Source organism: Pleurodeles waltl, chromosome 2_1 (genome assembly GCF_031143425.1).
Source record: "Pleurodeles waltl isolate 20211129_DDA chromosome 2_1, aPleWal1.hap1.20221129, whole genome shotgun sequence".
In the NCBI taxonomy this organism is placed as follows: Eukaryota; Metazoa; Chordata; class Amphibia; order Caudata; family Salamandridae; genus Pleurodeles; species Pleurodeles waltl.
In genome coordinates, this window is record NC_090438.1 from 31,629,284 (window position 1) to 31,650,838 (window position 21,555).

Consider the following 21,555-nt stretch of genomic DNA (forward strand, 5'->3'; position numbering starts at 1 on the left):
CACAAACTTACATTACACTCATCATCATACCCACTCCCACCCCCAGGACTACACAAAGGATACAAATTCCATCCTATCTCCACCCCTACCCCCCCACTCTTCACAAACACCTACCACAAGTACCCCATCCTAGCAACCTTCATTCACACGCCACTCCTCCATTGCACATTTTAGAGCCTTACATCATGATCCACATGCTCCTCCACCACCCCTAACCCATACTCCATCCACACTAAACAAACGCAAACAAAATAAAAAACATGCCACTCATAGCAACCTCACATCCCCTTGTTTGTTACATAATAAAACTACCCTACAAAAACACTACACTCCTCATGGCTCTCTCAGCCACCAAGTCCACCACCCACACACACAGACCCAACAAAATGCCTCCTTAACCTGCTGGAAGAGGAACACTATATTGAAAAGCAAGACTATTGTGAGCCTCAAACACTTATCACAACTAGCAACACTCCTGCTTCAAGCTCACATTATACTGCTTACCCTTCTACTAAACAAAACAACACTACCACTAACACACCTTATCTAAACTGCCAGCTCATAAATGCTCGATCACTCTCAAAAAACAAGCACCACATCTACGACCTGCTCACAGACACACAACCTGACTTACTATTCATTACGGAATCCTGGTTGGGAGATGACATGGCACCAGTGTTGCACGAAGCCCTTCCTCCGGGCTATCAAACCATCACACAAAACCGTATAGGCAAGAGAGGAGGTGGACTAGCTATTATATTCAAACAGGCAATAAACCTCAGTAAAACAGACAACATCTCCATACAAGGTTGTGAAGCCCTCCTTACCAGATGCCACCCTACTCCAACTTCCTCCTGTAACTTTCTCCTCCTTTACAGACCTCCACCTAACAACTCCACTTTCCCAGATGCTTTTCTTGACACAGTCTCAAACCTTATTACACTATACTCCAATCTATGCATTCTTGGGGATCTAAACATTTGGTTTGACAAACCCAATATGCCCCATCCAAAAGCTATCACCACTGGCCTACTTGCACTGAACCTACATCAGATTGTACACAATCCCACACACGTCGCTGGTCACATCCTAGATGTCATTTTTGCTAAGCCTGAACTCGTTACTATTCATAGCATCACACCAACCACCTGGTCAGACCACCATCTGATAACTTTCCGACAGACAACTCCACAAATCAACACACCCCACAACCACTTACATACATACACCTATCGACCATGGAGCAAACTCAATTTGGATCACTTAGAAACACAACTAACAGCAAACACAGATCTAGATACAATTAATTCTGTACCAAAACTTTATGAGTGGCTACAGGAAGCTTTTGATGTCCTAATACCACTCAGAAACACTAAACATGACAAAAGAAAACCAACACCTTGGAGAAACACAGAACTTAAAAAGATAAAGCAACAAATCAGAAAGTTGCAGCGGACCTGGCTCAAAACAAACAACAGTCAAGAAAAACTGCAGCTACACAAACTTAACAGGATATACAAATCATCAATCAAAAAAGCTAAAATAGATACTACTCAGACATAATTCAAAATGCTCAATCTACAACCCAGGAATTTTATAAAATTCTAAATGAATTTCGAAAACCTACATGCATGGAAGGAAGTCATCCCAACACTCAAGATTTCACAAACAAATTGGCAACTCACTACACAACCAAGGCAGACACATTGGATTCCTATTTAAAACAGAAGAAAACCATCAGCACCAACCCCTTTACTAAAATACCCTCTAAGAATAAACCAACCCAGCCTCTACAGTCCTTCCAACAAATATCCCAAGGTGAATTTATGGATTTGGTCAAAGCAAGCAGACCTTCTGGTTGCCCTTCTGACCCTTGCCCACCACAAATCTTCAAGAACATCCTGCTATCTACTTCTGCTGCCACACCTGTAAGAAGAATCATCAACAACTCTTTAACTTCAGGAACTTTTCCTACAGACCTGAAAAAGGCATACATACGAACATTATTAAAGAAAACAAACCTAGACCCGCAAGACCCCAACAACTACAGACCAATCACAAATGGACCTTTCCTGGGCAAATTGATAGAAAGAGCAGCATTCGCCCAGATGTCACAATTCATTGAAGACAATTCTATACTTTCAGACTTCCAAACTGGATTCCGCCCAGGAAGAAGCACTGAATCGGCACTCATGGCAATCTGGGACGATCTTAAAAACACAGTCGACCGAAATGGAGTTGCTACACTACTTCTCTTGGACCTCTCAGCTGCCTTTGATACGGTTGACCATGACACCCTAACTCAAAGACTCCACGAAGCCGGGATACAAGGGATTGCTCTCGACTGGATTACTTCCTATCTCCAAAAAAGAGCGAATATCATCCACTCGCCCCCCTTCTCGTCCGAACCCTACCTCACAAAAACAGGGGTCCCCCAAGGATCAATCATCTCACCTTTGCTTTTCAACATCTACATGATATCTTTACCAGAACTGATCAATGATTTCCATCTCACATGCTACAACTATGCAGATGACACACAAATACTACTTCAATTAGAAGACCCCAAAAACATTGAAAACTCACAAATCTTCTGTTGCCTCAGAGCCGTTGATCAGTGGATGACCTGGAGCCATCTCAAACTAAATACCTCCAAAACAGAAATACTCATATGTGGTGACTGGAAACATTATGACCCTCTGTGCGTCTGGCCTGACGATCTCGGACCACCTCCTCAATTATCCAAGGAAGTTAAAAACCTAGGAATCACCATGGATTCCAAGCTAACTATGAATGCCCAAGTAGACAAATTAGCACGCACAAGCTTCATCACCTTAAAGACTTTACAACGCATCTTCCCCCACCTCGGATTTCCACACAAGGTGCAAGCTACTATCTCACTTGTATTATCCAAACTGGATTATGCCAATAGCCTCTACCATGGATCATCTCTATCTGTTATGAAAAAACTACAACGTATCCAGAATTCCGCAGCCAGGCTACTACTACATGTAAAGCCGCAAGCTCACATCTCCCCTGCCTTGAGAGCTCTACACTGGTTACCCGTTGCCAGAAGATGCACTTTCAAACTGCTTTGTCTCACCCACAAAGCTATACATGGAACAGGACCGCTTTTTATCAGGAAGAAAATTACCAAATACATCCAACAAAGAACCCTCCGCTCAAGACTGGCACCCCGCCTTAGAACACCACCATACAAGAAAAAGACTGTAGGTGGTACATCCTTCTCCGTCCAAGCAGCCAAACTATGGAATTCATTACCCCCAACTATAAGAGCCACAGATAACTTTCTTGTTTTCAGAACACTACTCAAGAGTTGGCTCTTTCCTTCATAACCACCTTTTTCAAACAACTATGAACGGCATATGCCTATGTGGATAAATATGTTTTTCAGATTATATGTATATTTCTATTTATTTATAGTTTCTTTGGAAAATATGTATTGCTACTGTCATAACAATAAAATACACACACTCTTTTAAACCTGTCTAACTAAGTATTTTTTACCCATGATTCTAATTATGTATTGTATGTGCATATGTGTGTGTATTCATGTGTGTGTGTGTGTATAAATATATATATATATATATATATATATATATATATATATATATATATATATATGTGTGTATGTATGTGTATATGTTGTTTCTGTGCTTGGCATGTTCGTGGATCATTGCATGGCTCCTGGTTTTGGGGTTGTTTTACTAGATATCTATGAATTTCTGCTCTCATTTTATCACACTTATCTACTCATCACTCTTATGTCATGTCTCTATCAAACTATCCTCCATTCTCACTCTGACTGATCCCAAATCCCTTCGACCACTTTCATCTCCTAAATATCTCTGCCTAAGCTCTTCCCTCCACCTCCACATCTAACTCACCAAACCTCACTCCACTACCATGACCTCCCAAACAACCCTAGTAAATTCTCCTGCATTTATCTCACCCTGCTACTATGCTCTCCCTAACCCTTCCACATACTCCTCCCCCTCCGCCCCCCTTTACTCATCCCAAGCCTTTGGGTTGCGTAAATGAAGGATATACTCGAAATTAACACTTCTGGATTTCTTTCCTCCTCCACCCCTCCATTACTCCAGTCAATCTAACTAACAAACTCTCATATCCGCAGCTCAAATTAACTCATAATAATACTAAAACTGTACTCATTATTAAAGGATACTAATCCATCACTAACTCTTGTTGGGTTCCGGAGTAGCGTGCTACTCATCGAAAAGCGCTTCGACGCCTCGTCAGGGGTAGTAAGCGCTATATAAATACGATTACAATACAATACCCAGAACTGCAATGTTGTCTGTCCTGCCAACAGCCATTCGAACAATTTCATAAGACTTGATATATTTTTGATGGACTGTTTAGCAACAGTCCCGGTAGTAATGTTCACATTTGCAGTGGCCACATGATTGGTGTATTTTGTGGGGGGGGAGAAGAGGGAGAGGCGAGCAAAAACGCCTATGAGGTACAGGGATTTTTTTCTTGGGGGCAAAAAAACCAAGACGGAAGGGTGGGGGCCTGGCTGGGTAGCTGGGGCTCATGGAATACAGGGGACGGGGGGGGGGGAGTTCTGCTGGGCAGAGATGGAAGGAAGGTGATAAGGAGGGATTAATGTTGCAATGACTTCGGGGCACTGTTTCTTGTTGGGGGGTAAATGCTTTAAGGGGGGGGGGAGTTAGGTTGTGCTGCTGCATTAGCGAGGCCGGGGTTGTTTAAATAATGTTTTTTTATTAGTGAGTCTGCACACCTGTCCCAATAAAGTGGCCTTTTGCTCTCAAACGTGCCTGGTTATTGTGCCTTCCCGCCCGGAAACAGAGGGAGATGGATAAGAGGCGGAGAGAAGTGGGGGGAGAGACAGGAGAGGGAAGGAGACGGAGGGAGAGAAGTGGGGGAGAGACAGGAGAGGGAAGGAGACGGAGAGAAGTGTGGGAGAGACAGGAGAGGGAAGGAGACGGAGACGTAGAGAAGTGGGGGAGAGACAGGAGAGGGAAGGAGACGGAGAAGGAGGGAGAGAAGTGGGGGAAGAGAGAGGAGAGGGAAGGAGACGGAGAGAGAGAAGTGGGGGAGAGACAGGAGAGGGGAGGAGACGGAGGGAGAGAAGTGGGGGAAGAGAGAGGAGAGGGAAGGAGATGGATGGAGAGAAGTGGGGGAAGAGAGAGGAGAGGGAAGGAGACGGAGGGAGAGAAGTGGGGGAAGAGACAGGAGAGGGGAGGAGACGGAGAGAAGTGGGGGAAGAGAGAGGAGAGGGAAGGAGACGGAGGGAGTGAAGTGGGGGAAGAGAGAGGAGAGGGAAGGAGACGGAGGGAGAGAAGTGGGGGAAGAGAGAGGAGAGGGAAGGAGACGCAGGGAGTGAAGTAGGGGAAGAGAGAGGAGAGGGAAGGAGACGGAGGGAGTGAAGTGGGGGAGAGACAGGAGTGGGGAGGAGACGGAGGGAGAGAAGTGGGGGAAGAGAGAGGAGAGGGAAGGAGACGGAGGGAGAGAAGAGGGGGAAGAGAGAGGAGAGGGAAGGAGACGGAGGGAGAGAAGTGGGGGAAGAGAGAGGAGAGGGAAGGAGCCGCAGGGAGTGAAGTGGGGGAAGAGAGAGGAGAGGGAAGGAGACGGAGGGAGTGAAGTGGGGGAGAGACAGGAGTGGGGAGGAGACGGAGGGAGAGAAGTGGGGGAAGAGAGAGGAGAGGGAAGGAGACGGAGGGAGAGAAGAGGGGGAAGAGAGAGGAGAGGGAAGGAGACGGAGGGAGAGAAGTGGGGGAAGAGACAGGAGAGGGAAGGAGACGGAGGGAGAGAAGTGGGGGAAGAGAGAGGAGAGGGAAGGAGACGCAGGGAGTGAAGTGGGGGAAGAGAGAGGAGAGGGAAGGAGACGGAGGGAGTGAAGTGGGGGAGAGACAGGAGTGGGGAGGAGACGGAGGGAGAGAAGTGGGGAAAGAGAGAGGAGAGGGAAGGAGACGGAGGGAGAGAAGAGGGGGAAGAGAGAGGAGAGGGAAGGAGACGGAGGGAGAGAAGTGGGGGAAGAGAGAGGAGAGGGAAGGAGACGCAGGGAGTGAAGTGGGGGAAGAGAGAGGAGAGGGAAGGAGACGGAGGGAGTGAAGTGGGGGAGAGACAGGAGTGGGGAGGAGACGGAGGGAGAGAAGTGGGGGAAGAGAGAGGAGAGGGAAGGAGACGGAGGGAGAGAAGAGGGGGAAGAGAGAGGAGAGGGAAGGAGACGGAGGGAGAGAAGTGGGGGAAGAGACAGGAGAGGGAAGGAGACGGAGGGAGAGAAGTGGGGGAAGAGAGAGGAGAGGGAAGGAGACGCAGGGAGTGAAGTGGGGGAAGAGAGAGGAGAGGGAAGGAGACGGAGGGAGTGAAGTGGGGGAGAGACAGGAGTGGGGAGGAGACGGGGGGAGAGAAGTGGGGGAGAGTCAGGAGAGGGGAGGAGACGGAGGGAGAGAAGTGGGGCAAGAGACAGGAGAGGGAAGGAGACGGAGAGAAGTGGGGGGGAGACAGGAGAGGGAGGGAGACGGAGGGAGAGAAGTGGAGGAAGAGACAGGAGAGGGGAGGAGACGGAGGGAGAGAAGTGGGGGAGGAGACGGAGGGAGAGAAGTGGGGCAAGAGACAGGAGAGGGAAGGAGACGGAGAGAAGTGGGGGGAGAGACAGGAGAGGGAGGGAGACGGAGGGAGAGAAGAGGGGGAAGAGACAGGAGTGGGGAGGAGACGGAGGGAGAGAAGTGGGGGAAGAGAGAGGAGAGGGAAGGAGACGCAGGGAGTGAAGTGGGGGAAGAGAGAGGAGAGGGAAGGAGACGGAGGGAGTGAAGTGGGGGAGAGACAGGAGTGGGGAGGAGACGGGGGGAGAGAAGAGGGGGAAGAGACAGGAGTGGGGAGGAGACGGAGGGAGAGAAGTGGGGGAAGAGAGAGGAGAGGGAAGGAGACGCAGGGAGTGAAGTGGGGGAAGAGAGAGGAGAGGGAAGGAGACGGAGGGAGTGAAGTGGGGGAGAGACAGGAGTGGGGAGGAGACGGGGGAGAGAAGTGGGGGAGAGTCAGGAGAGGGGAGGAGACGGAGGGAGAGAAGTGGGGCAAGAGACAGGAGAGGGAAGGAGACGGAGAGAAGTGGGGGGGAGACAGGAGAGGGAGGGAGACGGAGGGAGAGAAGTGGGGGAAGAGACCGGAGAGGGGAGGAGACGGAGAGAGAGAAGTGGGGGGGAGACAGGAGAGGGAGGGAGACGGAGGGAGAGAAGTGGGGGGAGAGACAGGAGAGGGAAGGAAAGCAAGAGGTGGCGGGGGGCGACGTGACAGAGCAGAAAGGGAGGTAACAAAGAAAAGAGAGAAAGGACCAGAGGTGGCGCCTTTAGAAGTGTGAGTGACAATCTTCTCACCTTTATCGAGAGGAATTCGGAGAAGTCTGTGGTTCTTTTCCGGCAACAAGACCAGCCCTGGAGGAAAAGGCAGAGATGTGATGACTGAGGGTCTGAGGGAGTCCGAGCACCTCTGACGAGGCAGGTTTCAGCATCAGGCGCACGGTCTCATCAGCAGCATTTAGGGCATCATGTACGTGCGTTTGAAATTGCGAATTCCTAATTGTGATTCAATGCGAACTGCAATCAGGACCTCTCAATCTGAAATGTAGGAAACTCTATTGAGTTTCATTTGCCATTCCCAGTGGCTTGTAAATACCCTGCCTCATTCGTATTCATGAGTTAGGTCTCATTTTGCGATCAATTGCGAATGGCCTAAAATCACAGGGATGGTGGCCTGCTGGGCTCGGCAGACCACAAGTTCTGTGATTGCTTTTCAATAAAGCAATTTTTAAAAAATGCAGCCTGTTCTCCTTAAAGGAAAACAAGGTGCATGTAAAAAAAAAAGTTTATTTTCATTTTTTAAGAGTGAGCAGTGGTCCATGGGATCACTGCCTGCTCTAAAAAAATACTTTTAGGTCACAAAATATTCAAACATGCCACTGCGATTCGGTATTAGGAAGGGATGCCCTAAACATGACCCTTCCTAATACCGAATTGCAAAGCGAAATAGTGATTCAGTGGCAGGTTACTGGATCACAATTTTGCATTGGTACATCCAAAAAGCTTTTTAGACATCGAAAACAGCCCGACTGTGCAAATCGGACCATTTGTGACCACTAAAAAGCTTTGTACATCTGGCCTTTAGTCTCTGTGGGCCCATGCTTCTAGGCGGAGGTTGGGAAATTCACAATTTTTGTTCGCACAGAACACCCACAGAATTTTGCCAAGACAGGATTCTGCAGGAGATACGGCTGAGGAAAGTTCTGCCTCAAGCCAAACATTATCTGAAACAGCCTTATCAACTTTTAACAATCCAAACATTTTTAAAGTTACAAAAGGTTTGAACAGCTTTTAAAAATTTCAAAATGTGGAAGTTATTTTTTATTTACATACTAGACAACCTTTTGTTTAGTGCATGCAATTGCCTACAAAATGACACCACCCAGCAGCCGCGTCATTGTGCTAATTTTTTTCTTTTTCCTTTACGATATGCTGTACAACATGAAGAAAAGACATCGGAAGAGCCAATAGGTCTCTAAGGCGCAACCTATTGGTTTTTCCAGTGCTTGTTAATCTGTAAGGTTCAACATGTTGTAAAAGAGAGGCACCCAAAAGCTGCCCATGGACCAAGGGGTCTGGATTCCACTGGCGAATCTGAAGTATCAAATGCAGAATATATTGTGGCCAAAATACTGAGGATCGACAGCTAAGTATGTATAGATTTTCAATACCTGACTCCTCATATATGTACCTTAGCAATTTGTATATCTTCACGGTATCTAGATGTGGAATTAGGAATAGTAAATCTTTACTCGCCTATGTGCACTTTATTCTTTGATATTTTGATTTTCAATACTTTAGTAACAATTATTGTGGCCTCTCAGTATTCTAAACTCGATTTTCCAGACTACCAGTGACCACGTCAAAGTCCACAGGAATAGTACTGCGGAGGAAGTGACGTGAGCCAGCAATGCCTCAGTGAATGAGGATATAGGTTCTGAATGAGTGGCAGCCGCCAGTCAGTCAAGACACTGAATTAAATGATAAAGGAATCTTTAAATCTTTTCCGTAAGAGAGTGTTCCTACAGCCTAATCTCGAATGAAGTACCCAGCAGCACAGAACCAGCAAGGAACCTTCGGTACCACCTCAGCGGTAAACAAGTTGCCACTGCGCTGAAAGTGAACTACCTCCTCACCTTCTGCAGGGCATGACCTGGGGTGTCTGACAGAAAGGTGTCTGAGCCCTAGTGGTGAACATGTTGCTGCCCATCCTCGCAAATCTACCACATGTGATCAATACACCGGGCTAAACAGTGGCCATCTCAAGCATCTCTCAGCTCCAATAGTCTCTTCCAGACACACCTCAGCATCACCAGAGCTGTGCATGATCATACTGCACAGTGCAGTGGCCATCTCAAGCATCTCTCAGCTCCAATAGCCTCTTCCAGACACACCTCAGCATCACCAGAGCTGTGCGTGATCATACTGCACATTGCAGTGGCCATCTCAAGCATCTCTCAGCTCCAATAGTCTCTTCCAGACACACCTCAGCATCACCAGAGCTGTGCATGATCATACTGCACAGTGCAGTGGCCACCTCAAGCATCTCTCAGCTCCAATAGTCTCTTCCAGACAAACCTCAGCATCACCAGAGCTGTGCATGATCATACTGCACAGTGCAGTGGCCATCTCAAGCATCTCTCGGCTTCAAGCATCACTCCGCTCCAATAGTCTCTTCCAGACACACCTCAGCATCACCAGAGCTGTGCATGATCATACTGCACAGTGCAGTGGCCATCTCAAGCATCTCTCAGCTCCAATAGTCTTTCTTCCAGACACACCTCAGCATCACCAGAGCTGTGCATGATCATACTGCACAGTGCAGTGACCTTCTCAAGCATCTCTCCGCTCCAATAGTCTCTTCCAGACACACATCAGCATCACCAGAGCTGTGCATGATCATACTGCACAGTGCAGTGGCCACCTCAAGCAGCACTCAGCTCCAATAGTCTCTTCCAGACAAACCTCAGCATCACCAGAGCTGTGCATGATCATACTGCACAGTGCAGTGGCCATCTCAAGCATCTCTCAGCTCCAACAGTCTCTTCCAGACAAACCTCAGCATCACCAGAGCTGTGCATGATCATACTGCACAGTGCAGTGGCCATCTCAAGCATCACTCCGCTCCAATAGTCTCTTCCAGACACACCTCAGCATCACCAGAGCTGTGCATGATCATACTGCACAGTGCAATGGCCACCTCAAGCATCTCTCAGCTCCAATAGTCTCTTCCAGACACACCTCAGCATCACCAGAGCTGTGCATGATCACCCTGTAGAGTACAATGGCCATCTCAAGCATCTCTCAGCTCCAAGCCTTTCTTCTAAACTACTGACACAGCAGACTTATTAATTTAAAATAATTCTTACTTCGTTGTTGCTTAGAGTCAGCATAACCAGGCTCAAATTGACATGACCAGACCTCAGGTTTATGTACTGACCTGCACTTTTGTAAATACAAAAGAAAATGTTGTTTTACTTTTCACGGTTAAAAGGCTTTCAGGTATACACTTCCATTGACAGAAAAATAGTAGAAATAGGCTTTGTTTTGTTGCTCTGCTGAAATGAAATGTTACTTCTTTGTAGCTTTGGACAGATGTGTATGTGTTCAAACTGCATTCACTCTTGCAACCAGTAAAGGACTTTTCCTGTTTTGCGGATGATTCTGAAAACACCATTGAATGGAACATACGCAAATATGTTGTGTCATTTTCTTGTTTTTAGGCTAAGTGTTAGTATTTATTATGCATCCAAAAGGCATTTCTAATAGTGCTGTAGTTAATGCATCATGTGTTCATGGAAATGTATTGGTTGTTTCATCATCACTTCATTTCAAGAGTGTCTTTCACTGACTGAAAAGCTATAAAAAATGCTTTTTTGGGATGTGTACCACACCCTTCCTTAGATTCGCATTGAGAGACTTTTCTTCTCCCTCTGTTCTTATCCTTTCCATCTTACCCTTTTTCCTCCTTTGTCTTCCACTTTTCCCTGCTTCCATTGCTTCCATTATGGATTACCCTCTATTGTCCCCACGTCTTTCCCTCTCTTGCTCTATCCTTTCTGGTTCTTTTGTTTCAGCCTCCCCTCTAAACACCTTATCAGTGTGGACTGCGTGTTTCGGTCTCTCTTTGCCTTCTCTCTCGAATAGGTCATTTTGGCCATTCTTTTCCTGGACTCTGACAGACGCTCCTTTTTTCACTCTACTCACTCGAGATTTCTTCTTTTTTTCCCCGTTTTGTATTTCTCCATCTACCTTCATATGGGTTCTTCCCTTCTGCCTTTTCCCTCGAACCTTAGTGTCTGACTATAAGGGGACGCTCCTTCTCCAGGATAACAGAGGCCACTAGCCTCGAATGTTAGGGTAAGAAATTTCCTTCCCTTACCTATTGTCCCCCACATATCTGCGCGCATAGCTAGTATTGATGCGATTGCTATTCATAAAATGCAACCAGTACTCCTGCGTCTTGCATGAATTATGTCACGTGTGCTGTGGTTTGCTGTGTATTACCTTATCACTTTGTTGGTCTGTTTTTATCCCATTTACTGTAGGTCCTCCCCAGGTATTCCCTTGGTAAAGGTAGGCCCCTCCTTCACCCCTTTTCTAATGTGATTATTTATGCAGTGCTCAAAAAGCATATGCAACAGGGATCCAATGCCCTGATGAATGCCCAGAGACCCTCCATAGCTCAATTTCAAGGGCAGAAACATATCGGCTACTTTTTTTTAGATAGGTGACCTCGTGAGTCATTGCTCTCACACCGGTTCCCCAGTTCTTTTAATCACACCACACAGAACCCTCCATTAAAAATTCACCTGGGTATCTGAGTAGGTGTTTTTATTTCCCTAGCATAGCTGGATCCCTTTTCCAGAAATAAAATTAATTTACGCACTCCCTCCTGTTCCTTTAACAGTGAGGTTGAGTCCGCCCAGGTGGCACTGTCCTACCTGGGTGGGGCTAGGTGGTCATATGACGAAGCATGACACTATATAGTGTGTGTGACCACCTAGTCCGTAAAGGAAATCCCCGGTCCCAGACCACACACCACACCACAGTGCACCCACATTTCACCTCTAGTTGAGGGTCACGGGTGGTCTAGTGTCACAATTGGTACACTACCGACCTACCTTCGCTACAAGAACCCCGTACTCTTACTTGTGATTTAGTATTGTTTTTGGGAGTCAAGTACGGTTGTGTTCTTCCTCTTTCCCCTTCTCTCCCATATACTCTCTCTTAGTGTATTGTCAGACTCTATGACAGTCTGTTATTTGATTCTGTACTTAAAACATTACGGAGTATGTCCACCTAAATTGATTCTGATTTGCATGTGACTAACTACTGTTTTGCTTTCTGTAATGATTCTTAATTTTAAATAAACCTTCATTGTTTGGATGTTGAATCTTGTGTTGTGTAGGTTTTCTTTATTTAAAAAAACAGTAGATTAAACCCAGATTATTGGGATTGAGGATGAATGTTTGCATTGTTTAGCACTCCGTCCATTGTCTGTTCTTTTTGCTTCTGTCACCCTAAGTAGGAAGGGTATGCCAGACGTGGGTCCTGTGCTCGCTGGACCACTGGATTCAAGCTAGCCTGGCTGAAGAGGGGTGATACCACAAAACCGGTCCCAGGATCTTTGGTTCCAGTCCAGGGAGGACCTGGCTTGGCAGTTCGGTCTGGACTGTTCCCATAGAACACAGGGTCAAGACTGATTTGCATATGGCTAGGTCCAAACTGGGGTGGAGTGGTGGGCAAAAAAATAATGGATCAAACCCAGATCTCTGTGACTGGGGGTGAATGTTTGCATTATCCAGCAGTTCACCCATCATCTGTTATTTTTTGTTTTCTTTATTAGCCTTGGGTGCTCGTCATTTGGGGCTCTCACGGCCCAGGTACATCCAATCGGCCCTTTGGTAATTTTATTGATGCACCAACAGTATCTTCTACATGATCAGTGCTTTGTACAAAACAGTTTTTCTTCCATTCCAACTATTGCATCACCACAGCTGTACGATCAGCATGTTGAGCAGTACAATGGCCATCTTAAGCATCACTTAGCTTCAAGTCTTTCTTGTAAGCTACTGACAGAGCAGACTTATTAATTTAAAATAATTCTTACTTTGTTGTTTTTTTAAGTTAGCATAACCAGGCTCAAGTTGACATGACCGGACCTCAGGTTTATGTCCCGACCTGCATTTTTGTAAATACAAAAGAAAATGTTGTTTTGCTTTTCATGTTTAAAAGGCTTTCTGGTATACACTTCCATTGACAGAAAAAATAGTAGAAATAGGCTTTATTTTGTTGCTTTGCTGAAATAAAAATGTTACTTCTTTATAGCTTTGGAGGAAGATGTGTATGTGTTTTAACTGCATTAACTCTTGCAGCCAATAAATTACTTTTCCTGTTTCCGCGGATGATTTTGAAGACACCATTGTATTGAATATTTGCAAATAGGTTGTGTCATTTTCTTGTTTTTAGGCTAAGTATTAGTATTCATTATGCATCCGGAAGGCATTTCTAATAGTAGTGCAGTTAATGTATCACATGCTTATGAAAATGTATTGGTTGTTTTCATCATTACTTCATTTCATACTATGTCAAGAGTGTCTTTCACAGACTGAAAACCTATAAAAAATCTTTGTTGGGATGTGTGCCACACCTTTCATTTATTTCATACTGAGCAGACTCTATGACAGTCTGTAATTTGATTCTGTACTTGGAAAATTTATGACAGTTATTTTTCTTAGAGGCAGACTCTATGTCTATTCTCTTATTGAGTTTGTACTTCGAATATCCTAAGACTTTAATGAGCATGTCCAACTGAATGGACTATTCTCTGATTGATACTGAGTTGCATGTGATTAACTACTGTGTTTGCTTTCTGTAGTGGTTCTTAATTTTAAATAAACCTTCATGGTTTGGGTGTTGAATCTTGTGTTGTGTAGGTTTTCTTTATTAGCCTTGGGTGCTTGTCATTTGGGGCTCTCACGGCCCAGGTCCATCCAATCGCTCTTTTGGTAAATTTATTAATGCAGAGCATCAATAGTTTCTTCTGCATCACCAAAGCTGTACATGATCAGTGTATTGTAAAAAACTGTGGCCATCTTGAGCATCACTCAGCTCCCATAGTTTTTCTTCCATTCCAACTATTGCATCACCACAACTGTACATGATCAGCATTCTGTACAAAGTAATTGTCATCTTCAGCAACACTTAGCTCCCGTAGTCTTTTTCCAAGACCAGCTTTTCTAATACCACATTGCAACCATCACTAGAGCCACAAAGTTCAGTGCCCTATGGTTCTGTAGCCAGTTCTCTAGCTACTGAGTGAAGTGCCCTCTCATTGTGCTGATGAATTGCCTCAACATTGTGAAACACCTTTGTCAGGGACCTAATGAAACTTTCAGGCTCTCCTTTGAAATGCAGCCATCTGGGTGTTCCTTCTATGATATGGACAAACTACAGGTAATCTGCCAGTTGTTCTCTTTGGAATGGAAGCCAATTGCCTGTGCAAAAGATTAGCCTGCGAGCGGCCACTATTTTCTCAACATTTGGAATTATCTCACCAGCTTATATACTGTGCACCAGCTCAATCTCCAGATATTGTGAGTAGTTGTCTATTACTGCCAATATATGCCACTTATTCTGCATGCTCAAGAAATGACTGCTGATTCAGGTCCAAGGGACTTTTGGAATGTCCTTGGCTAACATGCCGGGGCTCCCTGATGCTTGACACACCAAGCGGCCTTTCACGACTCTCTCCAGATGAGTTAACTCTTCTGCATGAGTGAGATTCATTACTCACAAGGAAAGTGGTTGAGATCACAGTCACTGTCCCCTGAAAAGACACCTTTTTGCAGAAGTTTGTGTCTAACACTGTACAAGGATGCTAGAATTTGTTGGTCTTTTTGTGTTCACCGGGATGATGTATTTTCATTGCTGTCCAGTCCCCTCATTGTACTGTTGGAAAAGCTAATGCAGGCATTCATCTGTTTCAGTAGCTTGTTGGATTTTGTCCAGAGGCATGGGCTACAGTCGAGGTTGTTCAACTACCGGCTTAGCACACTCTTGAGTATTCTGGGTGGTAGCTTCTTCCTTGGGAGCGACTGCCTGAGGATACAAGGATACACAGTCAGTTGGATTTAGGCCGGCTGATTTGTATTTAACTGAGAATGAGTATTCCTGCAGCTGCCGAATCCATTTCTCAATCTTTTGATTAAAGTTTCGAGGAGTACCCTGAAAGAGTGTAATCAGAGGTTTGTGGTTGGTGGGTACAGTGAGCGGGTGCCCATATACATTAATATGGAAATATCTCACCCCCAATGGACAGTGACGGTTTCCCTTTCAATCTAGGAGTAGCTTCGCTCAGCAGGGGTGGGAGCTCTGCTTGCAAGTGCCACAGGGACTCCCTCCCCATCGGTTTGCTTCTGGGACAGCACCACTCCGAGCCTCTTTGGACTGGCAAGTTCAGACCTTTGGCTGGACCAAAGTTTGCTTGGGTCCTTTCAGCAGCTTTGCTATTTTGAGAAGTGGTCTGTTGCATTTCATTCCAGTCCAAAAATGTGGGTGCATTCATCAGTTCTCAAAGTGGTCCGGTGAGGGAGGTCAGATTTTTTAGAAAACATCCACAATAGTTGACCATCCCAAGAAAGCACCTCATTTTGGTGGTGATGGAGGATAGAGAAGGGACTCATTTAATGTATTACAGTTTCGCCAGGTTTGGGGCAACTACTTGGGCCACTCACTAGGCAATCCACCATCATAGTGAGGTGTTGCCCGATCTGAAGGCACCTCTTCACGCACAGTCTTAATTCTACTGATTGCTTAGGGTTTCAGGTAGCCACAATAGGCGATACCCAAAGCATGGGCTTTAGACTTGTTTGTTAATATTGACCTCCTCAAGTTTATATACCCTTGTCTCTACCTTTGGCCAGAACTCAAAGGCCACAATGCAATGCCGGCTATAACCGCTGATCAACGTGGAGCAGCACCATCTCTCCTTTCGGGTATCCAATGTCATAGAAGAGGTCTTGGAACTTGTTGGGGAGGCGGTTGAGTTCTGTAACGGGCACCCCATCAGGAAAGTGCATCAGACAGAGCTTTTCAGCCAGGTGGCAACTCAAGAGCAGGCCCACCTCTGCTTGGGTGATGTAGACTTTGGTTTGCACTGTAGTGTCTTCGTGAGTGATGTTAGTGGTGAACACTATGTCTGTACTTCAAACCAAAAACTCATAAAATGTACTACCTACTATTATGGATTATGCGATTGCAACAGCTTGTAATCCTCATTGTTTTATGTAACATTTCATATAGAATGATTTACACACATAAGATTCATTGTCTCTGCATAGTTTATGTGGGATGTAAAGTGCTCTGACACCCTACACTGGTATGACTAGCGCTATAAAACAAATTCAATGCATTTGCGAGAGGGGCAATGGGGAGATGAGGCCCCATGGCTTTTATTATCTTGCTGATGTTACCTGATAGCTCAAACCATTCACATACATGCAGTGCCTAACTTGTAAAATAAATAAGTGCCAGCGCCCTCGTCAGGGGGCCGCTGCAGCTTGCACCACTATTTGCCACGTTGAGCGCTGCCAAGGAGGGCACCTACACAATACCCCAAAATCACACTACCACAAGCGTGAAAATTCAGACTCTTCGAGATCCCCAAAGCTGTAAGAATGGCTTGGGCAGCAGGTATTGGTTGTTTTTAATGTATACTGAAATAATATCAATTGTTGTTCGGCTCATCTTTAAATCACACAAACAGTGCCACCAGGTGGCAGACTCTTATAAGTGCCGGTGTTGGAAATTAAGTGGCAGTGCCGAGCAACCGAAAGCACTGGCTCAAATTAAGCAGTGCATACATGCCTGGACATCTGAAACAGACGGATGACTCGCGATTTGAAGTCAGTAAGTGGCTTTATTTTAGCTGCCTCCTGCCTGAGCTTGCATTCACTTCACTGGAAGTCAGTAGAGGAAATGAAGTCCCCGGTTTCTTTTCAAAATGTTCCTTTCTCCTCCCTAAAGGTTGGCAAGTATGCAGCCTTCAGCCTGAACGTCTGTGGTGGGTTACCCTGGCGAGACCATCTGTGCAGCTCCAGTGCTGTGAATGAGCACAAAACACGTTAAGTGTATGCGGAGCCAGAGCCTGTTCTGCCGGGGGTACCCCTGGGTTACAGGAGTGAGAGCTGGAACCTGTGGACCAGCACCCCAGTTTGGAGCATGGGTTACTCTCTGGTCACTGCACCAGCTCTGCTCTCTGGTGCCAGCCTCTGGGCGCAGCTGGATGATGTTACCTGCATACATGCAAGAGGGCACCCTAACGGCCTCACCGGAACAGTGAAAGAGCATAGTTTACAGTAAGCGACACCTGTAGGAAGTGACCATGTTTAGACCAAGGGTCCTGACACTTCCTGGGAATATTAAGCATTCAAGAACCTCCCTGTACCACTGCTGGGACCTTCTGTTGGTGCACCTGAGGTCTGTGCTAAGCTGGTTCCCTGGGAGGAGTAGACTGGCACTATGATGCCAGTCCTGGAAGGGACAGAGATGAGTGAAGTCTGCAGACCTCAGCTACAGCCGAGGGATGGTTCAAACTAGTTTGGTTGGAGGCCTTACCTCTCTTGTTAAAGATCCAGTGACATCTCTGCTGCTGAGCTGTGACGGGTGTTGATACCACCCCCACAAGGAATGTCTGTCAACTGTTTACACCTCTTCACAAAGGGAGGTCAGAGAAATCACTCAGACTCACCGCATAGGAGCCTGGTACCAAGATGAGTAGAAGTTACCTAAATCTCCACTTTGTTTCTTGTAGAATCGTGAGGTCCTCAGTCCCCCTCTCCCCCCGTTCCCTCCTCCAAAGTACTGGAATTGATCCACCGAAGGCTGAGCTTGCAGACCTTGGGTTTTCTGTCCTAAGGAGTAGATCAGCATTATTTGCGTCCTGTGCATCATTGGTTTTGGAAGTAGTGGGAGGTTGGACCCACGACCTTAGGGTCTATGGCTTCCCTCCGGCGGATGTACAGCGAATGAGGTCATGAAACCACCAAACACTCTGAGACCCTGAAGACAGAGACAGGACTTCTGCCTTCTACTGGCTGCTGTGAAAAGGGCTGACTGAGGCCAAAGATCTCCTTTTGAGATGGGTTTGGGCACAGCCTGATGGCATCTCACAGCCCAGAGCGTGGAGAGAGGGGCTGTGCTTGGCCAGATCATGTACTCTGCACACTATGGTTGGCAGCATGGGACCTGCCGCCCACACCAACGTGGCTACACAGAAACTCCTCGCCAACGAAAGAGGAGCAGAGAGAGAAAGCTGGGCTGTTCAAGGCAGAACACCCTCTCTTGGCATTGCCAATGATGCCACACTGACGTCTGAACCATTGCACAATAACAAGGAAACAGGATGCTGTTGGCACACCTTGACTCCCTGGCGAGCTGCGGCCCATGCCCAGTTTTGGTACAGCCAACACTACCCTGGCCTCACCCCTCCTGGTGCAGGTGCCCCAAGGGCTCAGCTCTATGAGGCTGCCATTGATAAATATCTTTTATTTCAGGAAAATGTGGACTCTTCCAAGACAGGGGAACTGGAAGCAGTGTCAGTATGGACCTGGCATAGGCTCCTGGGTCGTGCCAGACCGTTCCACCACACAGCCCATCACACAGGGGTCCATAAGCAGACAATGCACACTTACTCACAGAGGATCCCCAGGTCCTACTGATACAGCCTGCTGCCCACTCACCTTGAGCGCATCGTGGAATATCGGCGTCCCAGGGTGGAAGAGGCAGGAATCTGCAAGAGAAAAGAGAGGCGGTGGTTAGTGCCAGCTGCTGAACATGGGCTTCTATGCTCCCTGCCCCACAGACCTCATGTTTGTGGCATCTGGGTGCCACGTGTTTATTAGTGCCAGCAGCTAAAGAGGAGCTTCTATACCCCCTGGCCCACAGACCTATGCACATGCCTACACGATGCAGGGATCTGCAACAAACCCTTGACTGGATCACCTCCTTCTTCACCAGCAGAACCCCGTGAGTCCTCCTCCCTCCCTTCCGATCTGAAGCCACCAAGACCATTTGCGGCGTACCCCAAGGATCTTCCCTCAGCCCGACCCTCTTCAACATCTACATGGTACCGCTCGCCAACATCGTCCGATCATACAACCTCAACATCGTCTCGTACGCCGACAACACCCAGCTGATTCTCTCCCTCACCAAGGACCCCGCCACCGCCAAAACCAACCTCCATGAAGGAATGAATGCCGTCGCCAACTGGATGAAGAACTGTCGCCTAAAACTGAACTCGGACAAGATGGAGGTCCTCATCCTCTGCCCCACCCCCTCCGCCTGGGACGACTCCTGGTGGCCGACCACACTGGGAGCCGCTCCGACACCCACCAACCATGTACGCAACCTGGGTTTCATCCTAGACTCATCGCTCTCTATGACCCAACAAGTCAGCGCCGTCTCATCCTCCTGCTTCAACACCGTCCGCATGATCTACAGGTGGATCCCCACCAAAACCAGAAGGACGGTCACCAAGACCCTTGTCAGCAGCCGACTGGACTACGGCAACGCTCTCTACGCGGGAACCACTGCCAATCTCCAGAAAAGACTACAACGCATACAGAACGCCTCTGTACGCCTCATCCTCAACATCCCCCACCTCAGCCACATCATAGCCCACCTGAGAGACCTACACTGGCTCCCTATCAACAAGAGGATCACCTTCAAGCTCCTCACCCACGCCCACAAAGCACTCCACAACGCCGGACCAGCATACCTCAATGAACGACTTACCTTCTACACCCCCGAACCGACAGCTCCAATCTGCCGCCCTCACCACCGTCCCACGCATCCACAGGACAACAACCAGCGGCAGATCATTCTCCTACCTCACCGCCGAGACCTGGAACACCCTCCCCATCAACTTACGGCAGACCAAGGACCTGCTGACCTTCAGGAGACACCTCAAGACCTGGCTGTTCAAGCAGTGGCAGCTCACCCTCAAGCGCCTTGAGACCATCACGGGTGAGTAGCGTGCTCTACAAATGTATTGATTGATTGATTGATTGACCTCATGTGAGTGGCGTCTGTCTACTAAGTGTGCATTAGTGCCAACATCTAAAGATGGGCTTTTATGCCCCCTGCCCCACAGATCTCATGTGAGTGGCATCTGTGTGCCAAATATGCAATAGTGCCGGCAGCTAAAGAGGGGCTTCTATGCCCCCTGCTCCACAGACCTCATGTGAGTGGCATCAGTGTGCCATGTGTGCATTAATGCCAGCAGATAAAGAAGGGTTTCTGTGCCCCCTGCCCCACAGACCTCCTCTAGGCGGCATCTGTGTGCCACGTGTTCATTAGTGCCAGCAGATAAAGAGGAGCTTCCATACCCCTGCTCCACAGACCTCATGTGAGCAGCATCTGTGTGCCACGTCTTTATTAGTGCCAGCAGCTAAAGACGGGCTTCTATGCCCCCTGCTCCACAGACTTCATGTGAGTGGTATCTGTGTGCTATGTATAAATTATTTTGAGCAGCTGACAATGGGTGTATGTCCCAGTCCTACAGCCCCAATGTGAGTGGCATCTGTGTGCCACGTGTTCATCAGTGCCACCAACTAAAGATGTGCTTCTGTGCCTCCTGCCCCACAGACCTCAGGTGAATGGCATCAGGGTGCCACATGTGCCTTAGTTCCTGCTGCTGAAGATGGGATAGTTTACCCCCTGCCCCACATACCTCATGCAAGGGGTCTTCCTTTTAGAAATCACTGTCATCAGGTATGGTTGCTCTAGTTGGTTCCTTTGAAGCAAGCAAAGATCACAACTCCCAGAATGCAATAAGTTGGAGCCCTGGATCTTCAATGCTGTTAAATGTATTAGCGACCTTGAATATACCGCTACTAGTTCAAGTCTTTCCCTGCCTCCCATATGAACCCGAGTAAGTGAACCACCTACCGTGCACCCTACAGCATCCAGTGTGTGGACCGGACACATAAGAAGGGAGGATGCCTCGCTGTCATCCAGAAGTCTTCCTTGTTCTGCATCCTCAGCAAGCGAGTAACACTCAGCTCCATGGGGCTGCTGACACGCTATTCACTACTCTCTGCCACTCAGACGGCCACCGTCCATCTCATCTACAGGCCTCCTGGGCAGCACAAGGACTTCATTGATGAATTCTCAGATCACCTATAAACCTCAAACAACTGACATGCACATCCCACCCTCTGGGGTGACGTCACCCTCCCAGACAGCACGAGCTCAAGAAGAGCAAGAAACACCATCTTCAACCTCAGTGACACACTCAACATGGGAGAGTGTCACACAACCAACACACTCCAAAGAGCACATCCCTGGCCTTGGCATCTAAACAGCACCAACCATCCAGTTCATACCAGGACTGGGCAGCCACCACACCATCCCCGTCTCCCTATTCATTATCCAATCAACAAACCAAGGGCATCCCAGAAGACCA

At 47.3% G+C, this 21,555-nt stretch overlaps 1 protein-coding gene across 2 annotated transcripts in view; it reads right to left on the reverse strand.

Moving 5' to 3' along the window:
• The window catches only part of ITGB1BP2 (integrin subunit beta 1 binding protein 2), a 140,185-nt gene that overhangs the window by 75,251 nt on the left and 43,379 nt on the right, over positions 1-21,555 (reverse strand). For both annotated transcript variants that reach the window (XM_069209176.1, XM_069209175.1), the window contains exons 2-3: positions 18,830-18,879; positions 7,383-7,439 (exon numbers count right to left, since the gene is read on the reverse strand). In XM_069209176.1, coding sequence (XP_069065277.1) covers positions 7,383-7,439; positions 18,830-18,879 — 107 coding nt within the window. The remainder of the gene's footprint in view (positions 1-7,382; positions 7,440-18,829; positions 18,880-21,555) is intronic.